We start from the raw sequence: 15,656 nt of genomic DNA on the forward strand, positions 1-15,656 counted from the left end.
TTTACATTTATACCACTCATATCTTTCATATCAAATCAAACATACGATTATTTTAACTTTTAAAAAGTGAAATGCATCTTTTTCATGCATAGGTAAGGTGTTATATATGCAAAAATTGAACTTTAGGCGTTAGATATGTAAATACAAAGGAATTAAGTGGTATCTATGTAAATCTTCCTTTTTCTTTTAGTTCAAAATTTTAAGTTTAGTATTTCTGTACTAACATATTTTTCGAATGATACAGGTCATTTCGAATCCTCTTTTTGTTGTCAGCCTTCTATTATTGATGCTTGGTTTGTATTAGCTGAATGCCTATTTTTCTATTGCCTATATATATCAACGAGATCTCATGGCTTATATGCTTCCTTTATTTGATTATTAAAAACTCGTATTTAATAATTTGAATGCAACTTTTATTGTTCAATTGAAGTCTTTTTAGAAATGTGGCAGCTTTTTTCCTTCAAACGGTGATGGATTGAAGCATGTGGGATCCTACCACTAATCTTTATATTTCTATTGAAATGACAATGCCGGAGTGACCCTGTTTAAGCTCATTCTCATTTTAAAGAGCACACTCTATCGTTATTTGCCAGAGATTTTAGAGCTTTTTCATTACTAGTAAGTTTACCTTCGCTTATATTGAGAAAAATAGTTTGAAAATTATGAGTAAAAGTATCAGAGGACAGAAGACACTGAACTGCTTCTTTATTTATCAGTACTTGAACAGCGAAAGCAATTTTTTTTTCCTTTGGGAAGCAAGAATGCATTCAAACACCTGATTTTTTTTTTTTCCCTGAATTTTAAGGCTTATATTGTGTTCTGAAATGGTAAGAATTTAACAAAGTTCTTCATATTTATTTCATTCTTTTCTATCTTGTTGCATGCAAACTTTCAACTGCTCGGATTTGGAAATCCGTTCTATTCTATTTTGAGTTATTTTAGTTTCCATTTCCTTTTTTCAAGTACTGAAACTAAATCCATTATCATATCATCTGCAGATATGAGGAATTTAAACCTCTAGTAAAGTAAAAGCCAGCCAATATGAACAGGTTTTGGGAAAGATCAGACAGATTAAACACAGATCAAGCTCAAACAGAAACAACTGATAAAGAGGCGCCCTGGAAGGACTTGGGAACATCAATGAACTCAATTTCATTTGGTTTTGTCGCCACTGCAATTTTGGTATCTATGTTCCTCATAATGGCAATATTTGAGTATCTAATCAGACCAAGGCAATCATTAGAGCAGCCTCAAAACGAAAGTCCAGAGTCATTTGGGGAGAATCAACAGCAGTCTCAATTGCACTCAGTTGGAAAGCTTCTCAACTCCAAATCTGTAAGTTCAATTTCACTTGCACTGTTTGAATTTGTTCAAAGTTTGTGCATTTTTTTACTGTTTCATATTCTGAACGACTGAATTTATCAAATATAGCCCTAAATCCTAATCTCTACCTGAATCTACAGGAGGTTCTGGGTCCAACTCCTGATTTTTCTGTACTGATGCCAGGGCAGAGGTTTCCTACCTTTCTTGCTCAGCCTGCACCTCTTCTTCCTTGCCCGAGAGAAGGAATTTACTGGCCTTCCCATCACCAACATACATTTGATTGTCCGTAGCCTCACAAGCCTTATGTGGGAATATTCACTATCATTATCAGAGTCATTCAGTTGCACTATAGATTCTCGTGACAATGTGAGAAGAAACTATGTGAGAAATACTTTTTCTTCTCGGAAATAATTACAATGGGTGGCTTTTTTGGCTGGAATGATAAATTTTTATTTTTTAGTTTCAAAATCTATCTGCAATGTAGTTTGACCGTCAGTTTTTTCATCAAAGTGCAGTTTTTATTGCGAAGATTAGCTGAGATCTAATTAAGGAATGAGTGATAGAATATGCTGTAAAACAAACATAGCAATGTGACAAAAGTATGAAAATTCATTCGTATCTACAGAAAACCTGATGAAAAAGGGGTACAGAAATTGCTGTTAATCTTGACTATTTCTGCAAAACTTGTTGCATGTGAAACAGTAACAGAGCATTCAAACGATCATTTGAGTTTCAACTTCAATGACCATGAAATTTATTGTAAGATTAATGATAGTGCTGTGGTCTAATAACATGAATTTTGGATACAATATTGTCCATTAAGTGTAGTAAGAACCAAGTGTTATGTTAGCTGCGTCAAAGTTAGCAAGAACAGAATATCAAATTCGAGAGAAGGTAAAATGAATACTTATATTAACAATTATTTCTTCAAAAAATTCTACTCACGCTGCATGTATTAACCAAAGTGGAACAGGGAAAATTTCTCTCTCCCATTACTTATTCGGCCTCATGCCAATTTGCCAATTGAGGTCCTGGAGATTAAGTTACAGCTCATCAGACTTCACAAACACCTGATTAGCCGAGTTTGAACTTGTTTGAATTAAATTCTTTCTTAATTTTGAGTTAAATTGTTTCAACATAAACATGCCTCAGGCCACTTCAATATAAAAACAAATGTTTATAAAAGGAGGAAAAAATGTTAATTGGGCAACCTACATCTTATCCGAGCTCTTCAAACTTGCTACCATGTTCTTGTTTACCAAAAGCATAAACAGCTGAACAAATCTAGCTAGAAGTCCAACTTAACCCAGCTTCTTTTTTCACTCCTCTATTCTCCATTAACCTCCTCAAATGATTCTTCATGGTTCTATCATCTACATAGGCATACAAGTCAGATAGGATGACATATGGAGCCGAATCACACGGTTCCAAATCAATTATTTTCTCTGCTGCCACCTCTGCAAGCTTAACATCTCCATTTAATCGACAAAAGCTTAATAATGTTCTCCAAACTAAAGAACAATTTTGAACAGGCATGCTCTCTATAAACAACTTAGCATCCCACAATTTACCTGCCCTACACAATGTGTCAACCAAGCAAGCACAATGCTCTTCGCTTGGCATAATCCCATAAACCTCCTCCATGATTTTGAAATGATGGCATGCTTCAGAAACCAAACCCGCTCGACTACAAGACGAAAGAATCCCCATAAAGGTCGCGTTGTTCGGCTTCTCGCTAAAACTATTCATTTCTTCAAACAAAGAAATCGCCTCCTTCCCAAGCCCATGATGGGCATACGCATTTATCATCGAATTCCAAGTGATAAGATCCGGTTCCTTGGTTCTACGAAAAATCTGGGATGACTCATGTATGTTACCGCATCTGGCATACATTGTGATGAGCGAGTTTGAAACAGATAAGTTTAAATCAAATCCTCTTTTGACTGTTTGAGCATGGAACTGAAACCCCAATTTCAGGTTTGCAATCGAAGAACACGAGGAAAAGATGCTCGCATAAGTCATTTCGTTTGTCTCAATTCCATTTTCGTTCATCCTCACAAAAAGTTCAATAGATTCTGCTGGAAATCCATTTTGTGTGTAACCTGAAACCATGGCATTCCATGATACAGAATCTGGTGAAGGGATCTCCTGAAAGGCCAAATGAGCTTTCTCCATTTGCTTACAATTTGAGTACATGGTCAGCAAAGAATTCATCAGTGCTATATCAAATGCTAGCCTCATCTTGTGGATCACAGCATGGATGTGCTCCCCAATCAACAGCAAGTCAGCATGGCAACATGCATGCAGTAAAGCAGAATAAGAGAACTCATTAAGCTTAATATCTAACTTCAGCATATCATGCCAAATAGTAATAATTTTGTGGAAGAAACCAATTTTCGCATATCCCATGAGCATCATGTTCCATGAAAATAAATCAGCTTTCTCAGATTCCTCAAAAGCCCTCTCCATATCATCCACTCCTCCACATTGAGAGTATAGTTCTAAAATAGAGTTTTTGAGGTGAGAAATTTCATCAAACCCATTCTTTATGACCCAACCATGAATCTGGCATCCAAAATCTAGAAATCCCAGTCTGGAAGAGCTAGAAAGGACGCCGTAGAACATCATTTCATCCACCTGTGAGCCTTGAGATTGAAGTATGTGAAAGAGGTTTATCGACTCGTCATGGCGACCACAGCTCCTATATAACCCCATTATCAAATTTGATGACAAAGCATCCTTAACTTTGGTAGCATGGAAAGAAACAGCAGCATCTCCTATACTCTTAGTTCTACAATACATGGTCAATATAACAGTATCAGTCCATTGCTCAAAGCCTTCTCTAAGTTTGAGAATCAAAGCATGTGCTTTTCTCACATTCTGGAGAACAACAATGGTAGCACAACAAGATAGGAAGCTCAGAAAAGTAGATTCATTAGGCAAAATTCCACTAGACAGCAACCTTTGAACAAGGTTGAAGCCAGCATCACCCTCTCCATTATATGCATAGCCATTGATGAGAGAGTTCCAGGTAACTATATCTTTTGCAACACACAACTCAAACAGATCTTCTGCATCATGTAAAGTATAGGATCTTGAATACATTGTTATTAGAGAATTAACGACTGAAGCATCCATAACCATACCTACTTTTTCAGAAAAACCATGAATTTGGACACCGAAAGTTGCATTATCAGGACTTGAGCATAGACTCACTAAGCTAGTGATTGTGTAAGGGCTAACATGCAAGCCAATTGAGCGTGAGTGCTTAAACAATTCGACTGCGAAACTGAAGATATTATGGCTAACACATCCTCTCAACAAAATCTGAACAGAAATATCATCCAAAGCAGGCATATCATCTAACAACTTCTGCCAATCTTCATAATCTCCATATTCAACATAACACTTCAAGAGTGAGTTTCCCACAAAAGCAAAAGAAGAAAAACCAAACCTGATGATAAAGCTGTGAGCTTGCAGAGCATATATTGAATTTCCCATTTCAGCACATGCGACAATGACGGATACCAAGCTAGGGTGGGTTGGGAGAGTTCCGAGTCGTATCATGTCTCCGAAGCAAACAAATGCTTCTCTATAAAGCCCCAGGTTAACAAGCCCTGATATCATAATGTTCCAGGAAACCGAATCTCGTACAAGCATTTGCCTGAACATATTGCGTGCGTGAACAATCGCACCACTTGACAGGTACGCACAAAGCAGATTATTAGAAATATAGACATCAAATTCCAACCCAGATCGAACAAGGAGACCGTGGACCATCTTTCCAACAGATAGCAGGCGATGAGTTTTGGCGTACCGAAGAGCGGAGACGAGATTGGATGGTAAAGCGGCTTGGTCTTGCTGTCGTCTGCAATGGGGAGCAACCATGGCTGTAAAGGACCGGACAGCGGGCGAAGGCAAGCTATCAAAGCCATAACTTGATTGAGACAGAGATCTTGTGAATTTAATTAATACGTTGTGGATATCTGAAGAAACCAGTCTCATGTAAAGTATCCAAAATGAAATTTTTTTATTCCTTTTGCGGCCTGAAAGTTAAGCAAGAAGCTGCATTTGCAGAAAAAGCTACAGGAATGGAGGGGATGAAGTAGGAAAAAAAAGGTGAATTTGAAAAGATAGAATAAACCTGCAACAATCCTGTTCAAATCTCCCTCCTCTGTCCACTTCAGCTTCCTCCACCCAACCACGCGCGCAGATTCAAAAATAAGAAATTCATTAGTTTTTCCCCAAGCTGTCGCCTCATTTACAACAATCGATCACAATCACTTTTCTTTCCCATGGAAGCATATCATAGAACTGAGGAAATTTTAGAAAGGAGCATCGTTTGTGCTCTAATGCTAATCAAGTGAGAGTTTATCCCTCAATTCTTTTGTATTTATATATTTAACACCGCTTATTGGTGGTTATAATAAAAATGCTCAATTTTCTAGAAGAGGAGAGCAGTCTATTTTTATTGATTATAATGCTTTTGATAAGCTAACAAATCAAGATCTTCATATGGAGTAGACTCATAGAAGTCAAGAGCAATATGAGGGTCCATTTAGTTGGACTACTAAAACCATAAGATGCTCCAAGAGAATGACTTCTAATGCCCAAGGAGATTGCTTACAACCTCTCCATGGCATTTAAGTATATGAAGGCTTGTTGACACTTCCAACATATATAGATTTGGTTGGTTTTACTAGATCTTGTATTTTTATAGATAAAGGATCACTAATGTTGTTTGAATTACAACAACTGGGTGTAGGAACAGCAACACAATAATTGGAGAGTAATTAGCTTGGGGTGAATATTTGGTTGCCCCAACTAGTTTGCTACTAGCTCCAACTTATTAAGATGAAAAGAGACAAGTGAAAAGGGGCATTGATTGTGGACCGCAATAAACAACTAATAGATATACACCTAAGACATGTTATTCCAGTGTGATAGACTAAACCTAATAGCGTGCAAGTTTTGGTTGTTCTCGCCCAAGGCTTCATTTAAATATATTTAATTAATAAAAACATATTCCTTTATTGATTTAAATAACAATATTATTTGCTAAATTAACTTATTTTTTTTTATAATATCGTTCAATCGATAGAAATTTAAATAATTAAAATTTCTTTCATAAATTATTTATTAAATTTTAGTTAATGACCTATTACAATGGTTAAAATTTCATAAAATTATAGTTTTTTTAATGTATATTTAGAGTTTAGCGTTTAAGGTAAGCAAAGTACTCAACTAATTTTAATTTATAATCAATATTTCTTACTTTGTATAAATATATAATAGCTATCTCAAAAAAAATTTATTTTTTTTTCAATTCGTTATACATAAAGATACTAAACAATGTTTATAATAAATAAAAAATTTAATATTTTTTTCAAAAGCAATAGACAAACATTTTAAATAAAATTTATTTAAAACTATATAGAGACAACTGAAAAACAAATTTAATTTTCAATTTCAGTTGTTTTCTAAAATGCAAATTTTGATTGCGTCTTAATGATTCAGATATTATAAAATCACACTAAACAATTTTAACTTGAGCATCAGCTCATTTTTAAATTTTAATTATATAATGCATTTTTTCGTAATCATATTAATTCGGTGCTATTTTTTAATCCATTATAGCAGCAAATAATTATCAACTTCTATTATCATCATACCCACTTCAATGTAAATAATCAATCTTTTTTTTTCTGCTCTAATGGCAGAATATGTTTAATGATTATAAAAACAATAAATCATATTAGAGTGATTTTTTTTTTTAATTTTTCACTGAACACTTGAAACAAAGCATCGAACCAGTCTTCACCTCAGCTCAAAAGGATAGAAAGGGCCTTCAAATTCCTCCAAACTCAAAAGCATATATAAAGTCCCAACATACAGGAAATATTGTATGCACGCATGTAAGCGTTGAAGATAAATTTACAAATCTTATATATATATAACAAGCATGTTTGCAGCATAACAACATTAGATCTCTCACACCAAGAATTAAAGCAACAGATCTGAAGGCCTCATAGCCATCAGCAGTACATATTAAGCCACAAACTGCATAACTCCCACACAATTACATCTAAGATACCTCTGACATATATATATATATATATATATATATATATATCATTATAATTCAGCATTCACATCCACAACAAACCAAATCCTCACCCAAAACACAATCTTTGAAATCCACAACAATTTTCGCTTTCACCATCAGCCGTTGGCTAATATGAAGCCAACTCGGCACGATGCGGTGCTGTCGGTATGACTATTTTCAACGAACACAGATAACTAACTCTATTTACTATAATAATTAAAGGTACCAGGTAAGCAACTGTAATTTCACCCCGAAACAGTTCATAACAGCTCTGACAAATGCCGCAGTATATTTATGTCTTCGGCCATTCCAGCAGCCTGGAAAAATTGGAACAAACAGCCCTGCACAGTCTCACACTCGTACTGAGCAGCTTCCATTGTTAAGTCTTGTTTAAGAATTGTAGGGGCTTCCAACTCTTTCAGGAATACAGGAAGAGGCCTTCACATATCAAAGGGGCAAAAGAAGAACCACAATCATGTATGAACTGTTGTTGGGCCAGAGGAAATTAGATCATAGGAGATCTTCAGGCGAATTATAAGGTAGAAAATGCCTGTGTGTTCATTTGGTAGAGGCGAACAATCATAATGGCAGAGATGAATATGCGCAACTGTGATTTCATGTCATCGGCTAGAGAAATCCAATGCAGAATGAACGGTACCTTGTAAGTGGAAAAAAGCTGTGGAGGAGGACATAGTTACAGCATTTGATATTTGTAAGTTCATGTGAAGCAGAGAAACTAAAAAGTAAGACATCTAAGGGAATTCAGCTAAATAGACCATGCAAGCCATATTTACAAACATAGCACTCAAGTCTCTAGTATGGCACAAAAAAATAGCACTACCACCACTTTTTAAAAGTAAAATACACATTTTCATGCATGAATTTAAAGCACGAAAGTGCTATGTATGTAAAAATAAAAGTTTAAATGTGACGTGTAAATACATAAAAATTGTGTGCAATGTATTAAATTTTCCAAAAAGAAAATGCATACAAAGAAATAAATAATCAACAACTTGAGGAAAGGAGAATATACAAGGCAAACCCTACATCATGCAAAGGAAGACATGATGCAGTGGATACAAAACTGCAATTATAATTTTCTTTTGTTTGTAACAAGCAATGTGTACAGCATTTCGGATGAATACCACCATAACAGCACCTTGAGCTGCTGGTTTGTTCACAGGCAATAAAATCAAACCCATTGCTTAGAATTCTTCCAAAAATAGCCTCGTATGGTTCATTGGTTCCTGTAGGGCGGGGCCTCTACCAAATATATAAAATAGAACGAAATAGTGCAAGGCAAAGAAAAAGGCATACCAGCCTGCGCCACAATAAAATCATTCAACCCAAAGGGTGCTACGGCATGAAATGACAATCCAATGCACATGCACGAGCTAATCCATAATAAAGAAATATGATGAAAATGTAGAATTTTAACATAAATTGAACAAAAACATCATTACCATTAACCAAAATTGATCAAGTTGCTATATCAAACATAATATACGATCGAGCAAATTAATGTGAATCAAATCACCATCAATAGCAGCTGGACAACATCACAAGATGCACCATGAAAATATAGCACTTCAAAGCTAATATTTCAATCAATTCAGTTTAAGCTTGCTGCAATATGGGAAAAAAACGAGTGTATTAAACAGGTTAACACCAACGGAATTCCTTCCACTTAACACAACAAATGGGTTTAAAAACATAATCACAATTCAATCAAACATAAAATTATACTGGTCAAATACCTGGACAAAAGTCGAATATTGCATGAATTGGCAAAAGATCAAGATTTGCTTACATTCCAAACACTACAGTAAATTAAAGATATTTTATACAAATTGAAATAATAAAAAAAATATTGAAATATTCTATGAAGTATGCGGCAATTTGATGAACTCATATTGATATATGAGTTGGTGGAGTCAGAGAAGCACAGGGTGACAAGGTAGCTTGGAGAGTCGAAGCCATTTATCGACAATGTAGTGCAGTTGCCGCCTTAATGATCCAGATTTGATGTACATACCTAACTTTGAAGGTGGAAAAGCAACATCATCATCAAGGGATCACCAAAGCATACAGACGGGACTTGACCTCAAAACTCAAGTACTAAGAGCACACCCATTAGAGCACCAATAGTAGAATAAATGAACAATGACACAATAAACACAAGAGAAGGTGATGATACAAATGATTGGCTCAACAAATTTTTCAGATTGAGTCCGCAAAAGCTTAATAGTGGCTTCACCACAATATCTTTCACACTCGTTGTAACTTGAAAGGAAAGACATGCACTCTTATCATAGACGAAGGCAGTCATGAAAATGTGATGTCTACCAAAATAGTAGACAAGTCAAGCCTTATCACAAAGAAATGCACCCGGCATTATTTCGAATCTTGGTTGAAGAAAAGGAATGAGATCATAGTTGACAAGAGATATATTGTATAGCTCTCGATTGGAGACAAATTCTAAAAATACATGCGGTGTGGAGTAGTACCTATAAATGCCCATCACATCCTATTGGTTGTCTTTAGCAATAAAACTATTATACATGTCATGATGACTGCGGAAACAAATATTCATTCACCAAATATAGGAAACACATCTTACTCTTATTTTGGAAGTAGTCTGAGGAATGGGAGTTCATAGAAATTTTGAGACTATAGTGCCACATGCTATCTTTTGGCCTTGCGAGAAGCAACAGGGAAACTATCATTAGTTGTCCAAGAAGGTAATGAGTCTAAGGAGCCAAGAACAAACATAATGCAGCTCCTACTAAGAGAGTTTCATATGTTGACCAACAACCTACCCCCTAGATTGCCACCACTAAATATTGTGTATGTGTGCATATTAATTTTTATAACAAAAGCTAAAAACAAAATGTTTTGAATATGCTAAAAATTTAGTTAATTTGAACCAAGTGGCACTATCATTTTTTGGATCTAATTATTATCATTTTTTGGATCTAGTTATTATCATTTTTTGGATCTAGATAAACCCTCAAATTCTAAACAATCTGATTTGGCTTTTATCATAGAATTCAATGTTCAGTATCTTTGCCTTCTTAGTTTAGCCGCAGGACGCCTTATATATAGTTGACTCGTTAACTTATAGAAATCTACAACATAATTCTCCAATGCTCAACAATTTCTGAAATGTGAGGCCACAATCAAGTCAAATCAAATTGTTTTCCCCATGTACCACCTTCAACATTTTGTCTCAATTTGGATGCCGAGAATTTGAGGGAAAAAATGAAAAATAGTTGAACAACTTGAATCAGTTGCTATGAATTCCTATAAACTATTAGGAATTCATTCCAATTCCTTAATCTTTATTCAATCCAAACAAAGACTTTATTTCAACATGCATTCTTGTGCTTGTCTGATAGTGTAACCATAAAAATTAAATAAATAACAAATATGGTCTCAAAATTTACTATTGTAGTTTTCATGCCAAGAAACGTAATTTAATAGAAATTAGATCCAAAAAATGAGAGATACAAAGAAGGCTATAAACGTAAGATACTATATTTGTCCTCTTCCAGCTTTAATGGGTGAGCATGATAGAATCCAACCAACAAAACTGATATGTAAATTTAAAATGGCTTCTAAACATTTCCTGTTTCCAACATTTTACACTCCTATAGAATTAAAAGGTGACTACCACGTAATTTGCAAACAAATATAATTTCAGGGTTTTCAATAAATAATGCACGGGTAACTAATAATAACGTATAATAGTTGCCAAGAGGGAGTTCCTATTTGGACTAGAGTTTCTGATAGGGTCCTAACAAAAAATGGAAGACTAAGCCTTGGCTGTCTTAAGCAAAAAATTTCTGAAAAAAAAAGGATAGCTTCTACAAGTTGATATTAACAATTTGCATACTGCCAAAGAATCACTGATCGATGGGGATCATTTTGTCTTTGTCATCTCTGATAAAAGTTAAAGACCAGCCTTTAAGATTTTAGAGCAGAAATCAATGTCCAAACAAAATGAATAGGCCCCAGAACCCAACTGGAAAACTACTCATACATTCTGTCGAATGTTACAAGCTTAGCATTACAAATTCTATAGTTTTGTGATTTTATGTAAGAAAAGCTCATACTATTCAACTTTGAACACTTAAACATTAAGCATGTAACTAAAAAATACAATATCACTTAGATGCACGTAACTGAATAATTATAATACCAACCACTAAAATAGGAGCTTAAATTCATGTGACAGAAAATTCAACCTGCAGTGTTTAAGAGAATAAAAACTGTTAACGGAAGACTAACAAAATAGCACCTATTTGGGAATCTGAGGAATTATGGAACTTGCAACATTTCACTGCTACAGGAGATAACTAATAGAACAAGATTCGCTAAGCAGATTTTTGGATTATTTATGAAGAGAGTTTTATCAAATTTTATACTCTAGAAATGCATCTCACCGTAAACTGACAGTTGCACTGACACAAAATGAAAGTAATAAAATCTGAAGAAAACTTACATGACAAAGGAGAATCACGAAGCAGAGCCGGACTTCTGAACCCATACTTGTTTCTATAAAAACAGAAGAAGGCTATTAGCACATCTTATTGGTGATAAAGCCACTTAATAACACTAAATACTGTGCTTTCCACAGCAATCAACTCACTTCGTATGGATTAGCGCCTCTTTTTGATAGTTTAGTCTCCGTTGCACTTGCTGGGACATCCAAATCTTTTGAACCATGAACTATTCCCCGCCGGCCTGAATGCCTATTGGCACCTAAAGAAGTAATATATCTCCCATGAAATTTACTGTGAAAGTAAGAGAATGCAGAATAAACATGGTAAATCAATAAAAAGATAGTTCATGGATATGGTGAGAACCAACCATTGTCCAAAGAAGCATGATGCCCTCGGCTACCTCCAAAGCTCTTAGATTCTGAACTTCTATTTAAACTTGGAGCATCAAATTTATTGTTTCTATGGCCCGCCCTTATTTCATTGTTTGGGAGCAAATTAGTGCCTCCATGTCCTACATTCACAAGACCAATATTTTTTCAGTGATGTTTCAAATTCATTTGAAGACCGTGAAGAATGAAATATGAGAGAAAAGTCTTGCACTACCATCAAAAGCATCAGAGCGATGAAGGGGCGCCCATACCCCACGATCAGGTCTATCTTTATTTCTCATGCGCTTTTCAAACTTATTATCACTAATAGATACAGAAGTAGGCAATTCGCTTGAAGCATCCTTATCAACTTTATCTGATTTTAAATCAGCATCAGAAGCAGATTTGTGTGGTGCACCAGAAGCTTGTTCCTTTGAATTTGGGTGCAGGATAGGTGGCCGGCGAGGGCGAATATCGTTCTCTATGTTACTTGTAATCATCTGATGGTCTGGTTGAGATGCTGACACCTGATGCCCTTCCTTAGATAATATACTTTTAATAATTCTTCCAGGCACTGCAAGCCGCTGAATCTGTTAAGATAAACAGAGCCCGAGTGAGTTTCTGATTAATGATTTTAAAAGCAGTATGTGGCTATAATTAGCAAATCAATGTCAAACAATTTGCTAATAAACGCAAGTACATTAAGAGAAAAATAATTTCATTGATATAAATCAAGAAGACAAACATTGACATTTGCTTACATGAGAACCTTCACGTTCTTTTCCTTTCAAAAGTAAAAGTGCCTTTTTCCCTGTTTCTACAGAAACCGGCACTCCAGATACAAGTCCATTGGCATCGGTCCCTACAAAAATGCGAAAAGAGGTCCAAATAAAATTTAAAAAGAAAATATAGATGATACAAAAAGAGATATTGTCGACAATGTAAACAGAGAAGTAAAAGCCCTCAAATGGATCATACCAAATATTTTTATAAGTTTTCCAGCACAAAAACTATACATACTAGACATTAATTGTCAAGCAAGATACCCCTGTCAAGCAATATGTAATCAGAAAGCCCCCATTAATCTTGTCAGCAAGTAGGTATATCCTTTTGTGATTAGAAGCACTGAGATGCAGAGTTGGGACTCGGGAAAGGGTTAACCCCAATATTTTTTGTTGGTTTAAGTCCAACATCTTTAAATGTACGGATTCAAGATATAATTTAGGTTTCTTTATATTGTCTATATGCTTAAAGGTAGTTGTTCCTTGGTGTCCGGTGAGTAAACAAAATTCACATTGAAAGAATTTTTCACTTCAAACAAAAAAGGAACCAGGTTCTTAAGATATAGATACTGAGAGACCAAACAAATGATGCCCCAATAGAATATACACTTTCCTAGTAAGATGAAAAGAATCATAGTTTATAGCTATATATAATTTGCTTTCTTTGGATTCATCATCAAAGTAGCATAGCACTCCAAACTAGCATTGTCAATCCTCTTCACTGAGCTCCAGTCCAAAAAGTCACAAGGTTTATGTGAGAAAACAATTCTACAATCTTCACCTATAAATATTTTGCTTGCAAATAAAAAAATTAAAAGGTGATATTTGAAACATACGATGCTGAATTTAGGAGCAGCCCAAAGTTAATTAAGATGGTTCCTATCCCAACAGTAAGAGATAAAGATACATCGTTGATTTTGTCTTTGAGGTTTCTAGATAAGGGAATAAAAGATGAGAATAAGTGAATACAACTTGTTATATGATATGAAGCACTTGAGTTGATGATCCAGGATTCCTAATCTCTCTTAGTACAAGGGCCAAAAGAAAGCTACCTTTCTAGGCCATTAGAGGAGCTGAAAGGCTCTTCAGGAGCAAGCAATCTTTATAGAAGGTCCGATTGCTCCTTGTTCAAGAAAACGTTACCAATTATGTCACAAATTTAAGTATAGCATCTCAATTTTGATTTAATAGGTTTGAGCATCATTGCTATTATATTCACAAACATTCCAATTAAATAACCTGCTGAGAAGTTTCCAACAATTTTCCCATATGTGATAAATCTTTTTGCAAACATCAAACTAGAGATTGCCTCATTTTCCGTGCATTGAGTTAATTCCTTGATTTGTTTCCAAACTCATGATAGCAAGAGCCAAACCTACAATGTTGAGAGGGTTCTTGGCGGCATCTAGCATAATTCTCCGTATGCTTTCTTATCATCAAACTTCAGTAAATACTTCTTTTTATTTGGATAATGAATGAATTCAAAGATTTCTTTCATAAACTTCGTTAACCTCCTTGTTGAGGATAACTAGGAAGTCATAATTTTTTATTTTCTCCACAAGTTACGATATTTTAATGCATGCTCTCTACAGCACTCATGTAGCTTGAAAATGTCAAGTTCTTGTCAATATTGTTTAAGTGGTGAATTATTTGGTGACATTCATACTTCCTTGCTTGAGTTCTTTGGCATAATCATGTAATTCAGATAATTGTAAAAAAAGTTAGATCAGCGAACACCATATTGATTTTCTCATCCATTGCAGGAGCAACGTTGTTATGTACAGATATCCAATGTGTTTTTCCATAGCACTAATAAGTCAGAAAATTGGAAGAGCATTGTTGGTGCCCCACTAACATTGGGCTGAGGGAAAGCTAGCGGGCCGAACAGCATAATGCATAAAAATATCGTAACTTGTGGAGAAATAAAGATAGAATCGAACAGCATAATTCTTTTGTCCAGGATTCCAAAAGAATCGAGCAGCATTTAGGTTGGCACTTGCTGCTTTCCTTTCATGTCTCCCACCTGGATCGAACAGCTTTTCAAAAGTGGCTTTCCTTTCATGTCACCCGCCCGAATCGAGCAGCTTTTGGAAAGGGCAGCAATGCCGCCAGCCCCTTTCTCTCCCTTCCTTTCTCGTCATCTTTCCTTTCTGGTGTCCCACCTAGCTAAGTCTATTTATATGCTTATTTTCTGAGTGTATTGGCAGCTTTTGCTTGTTTTCTAATTTTATATGCTTGTTCTACTTTCAGATTTCTTGCATGGAAACTTTTTTCTGTTCTAGGGTTGTATCTGGGAGGTGGTTGTGCTCCGGTTGTATTCTCCTCCAAGGTGGAATAGTATCCTTCCCTTTTACCATTCCTACTCCCTCTCCTCCCCCCTCCAGCAACCACCGGCCTCCCCATCATTCATCCCCGCACCCAGTCACCCTTCCCCCAACGGCTTGCTTTTGTTGTTCAGCTCCTCAGATGTCTCCCAAGCCTTAAATCGCTCTATCACTATAGTCCAGCATTGTTTTTTCCCTCCTCAGCCTTCATCCCAACCCCGGTCACCGCTATTATGCAACAAAGCCTG

General features: G+C 35.5%; 3 protein-coding genes across 8 annotated transcripts in view; 1 reads left to right on the plus strand and 2 right to left on the minus strand.

The window, feature by feature from the left end:
• Positions 1-309: 309 nt before the first annotated feature.
• LOC110019979 lies at positions 310-1,825 on the plus strand. Of its 2 annotated transcripts, none has more exons than XM_020717900.1 (3): positions 310-618; positions 999-1,335; positions 1,464-1,824. In XM_020717900.1, the coding sequence occupies exons 2-3, from the start codon at positions 1,042-1,044 to the stop codon at positions 1,611-1,613; spliced, it is 444 nt and encodes a 147-aa protein (XP_020573559.1). In that variant the 5' UTR covers positions 310-618; positions 999-1,041; the 3' UTR covers positions 1,614-1,824. The 2 variants fall into 2 exon arrangements, with proteins under 2 accessions (XP_020573559.1, XP_020573560.1); XM_020717901.1 differs by lacking the exon at positions 310-618 and adding an exon at positions 633-827 and having other exon boundaries at positions 1,464-1,825.
• A 464-nt stretch (positions 1,826-2,289) lies between these two features.
• Positions 2,290-5,672, minus strand: LOC110019976 (pentatricopeptide repeat-containing protein At4g13650-like). Of its 3 annotated transcripts, none has more exons than XR_002293493.1 (2): positions 2,539-5,672; positions 2,290-2,354 (listed from the first exon to the last, which is right to left on the minus strand). XR_002293493.1 is itself a non-coding variant. In XM_020717895.1 (2 exons), exon 2 carries the CDS (start codon positions 5,326-5,328, stop codon positions 2,608-2,610), a length of 2,721 nt encoding a protein of 906 aa, XP_020573554.1. In that variant the 5' UTR covers positions 5,329-5,369; positions 5,468-5,672; the 3' UTR covers positions 2,361-2,607. The 3 variants fall into 3 exon arrangements, 2 of the variants coding, with proteins under 2 accessions (XP_020573554.1, XP_020573553.1); XM_020717895.1 differs by lacking the exon at positions 2,290-2,354 and having other exon boundaries at positions 2,361-5,369; positions 5,468-5,672; XM_020717894.1 differs by lacking the exon at positions 2,290-2,354 and having other exon boundaries at positions 2,361-5,388; positions 5,468-5,672.
• Positions 5,673-8,065: 2,393 nt separating this feature from the next.
• Positions 8,066-15,656, minus strand: part of LOC110019986 (regulator of nonsense transcripts UPF3) — a 30,251-nt gene continuing 22,660 nt past the window's right edge. For 2 of the 3 annotated variants that reach the window (XM_020717916.1, XM_020717914.1), the window contains exons 8-13: positions 13,064-13,164; positions 12,538-12,892; positions 12,302-12,445; positions 12,081-12,193; positions 11,934-11,986; positions 8,066-8,105 (exon numbers count right to left, since the gene is read on the minus strand). In XM_020717916.1, the coding sequence (XP_020573575.1) occupies positions 11,948-11,986; positions 12,081-12,193; positions 12,302-12,445; positions 12,538-12,892; positions 13,064-13,164 (752 nt within the window). In that variant the 3' untranslated portion in view covers positions 8,066-8,105; positions 11,934-11,947. Of the gene's footprint in view, positions 8,106-9,301; positions 9,469-11,933; positions 11,987-12,080; positions 12,194-12,301; positions 12,446-12,537; positions 12,893-13,063; positions 13,165-15,656 lie in introns of those variants that run through there. The other variant, XM_020717915.1, reaches the window with a different exon arrangement.

This window comes from Phalaenopsis equestris, unplaced genomic scaffold, assembly GCF_001263595.1.
Source record: "Phalaenopsis equestris unplaced genomic scaffold, ASM126359v1 Scaffold000090, whole genome shotgun sequence".
Lineage (NCBI taxonomy): Eukaryota > Viridiplantae > Streptophyta > Magnoliopsida > Asparagales > Orchidaceae > Phalaenopsis > Phalaenopsis equestris.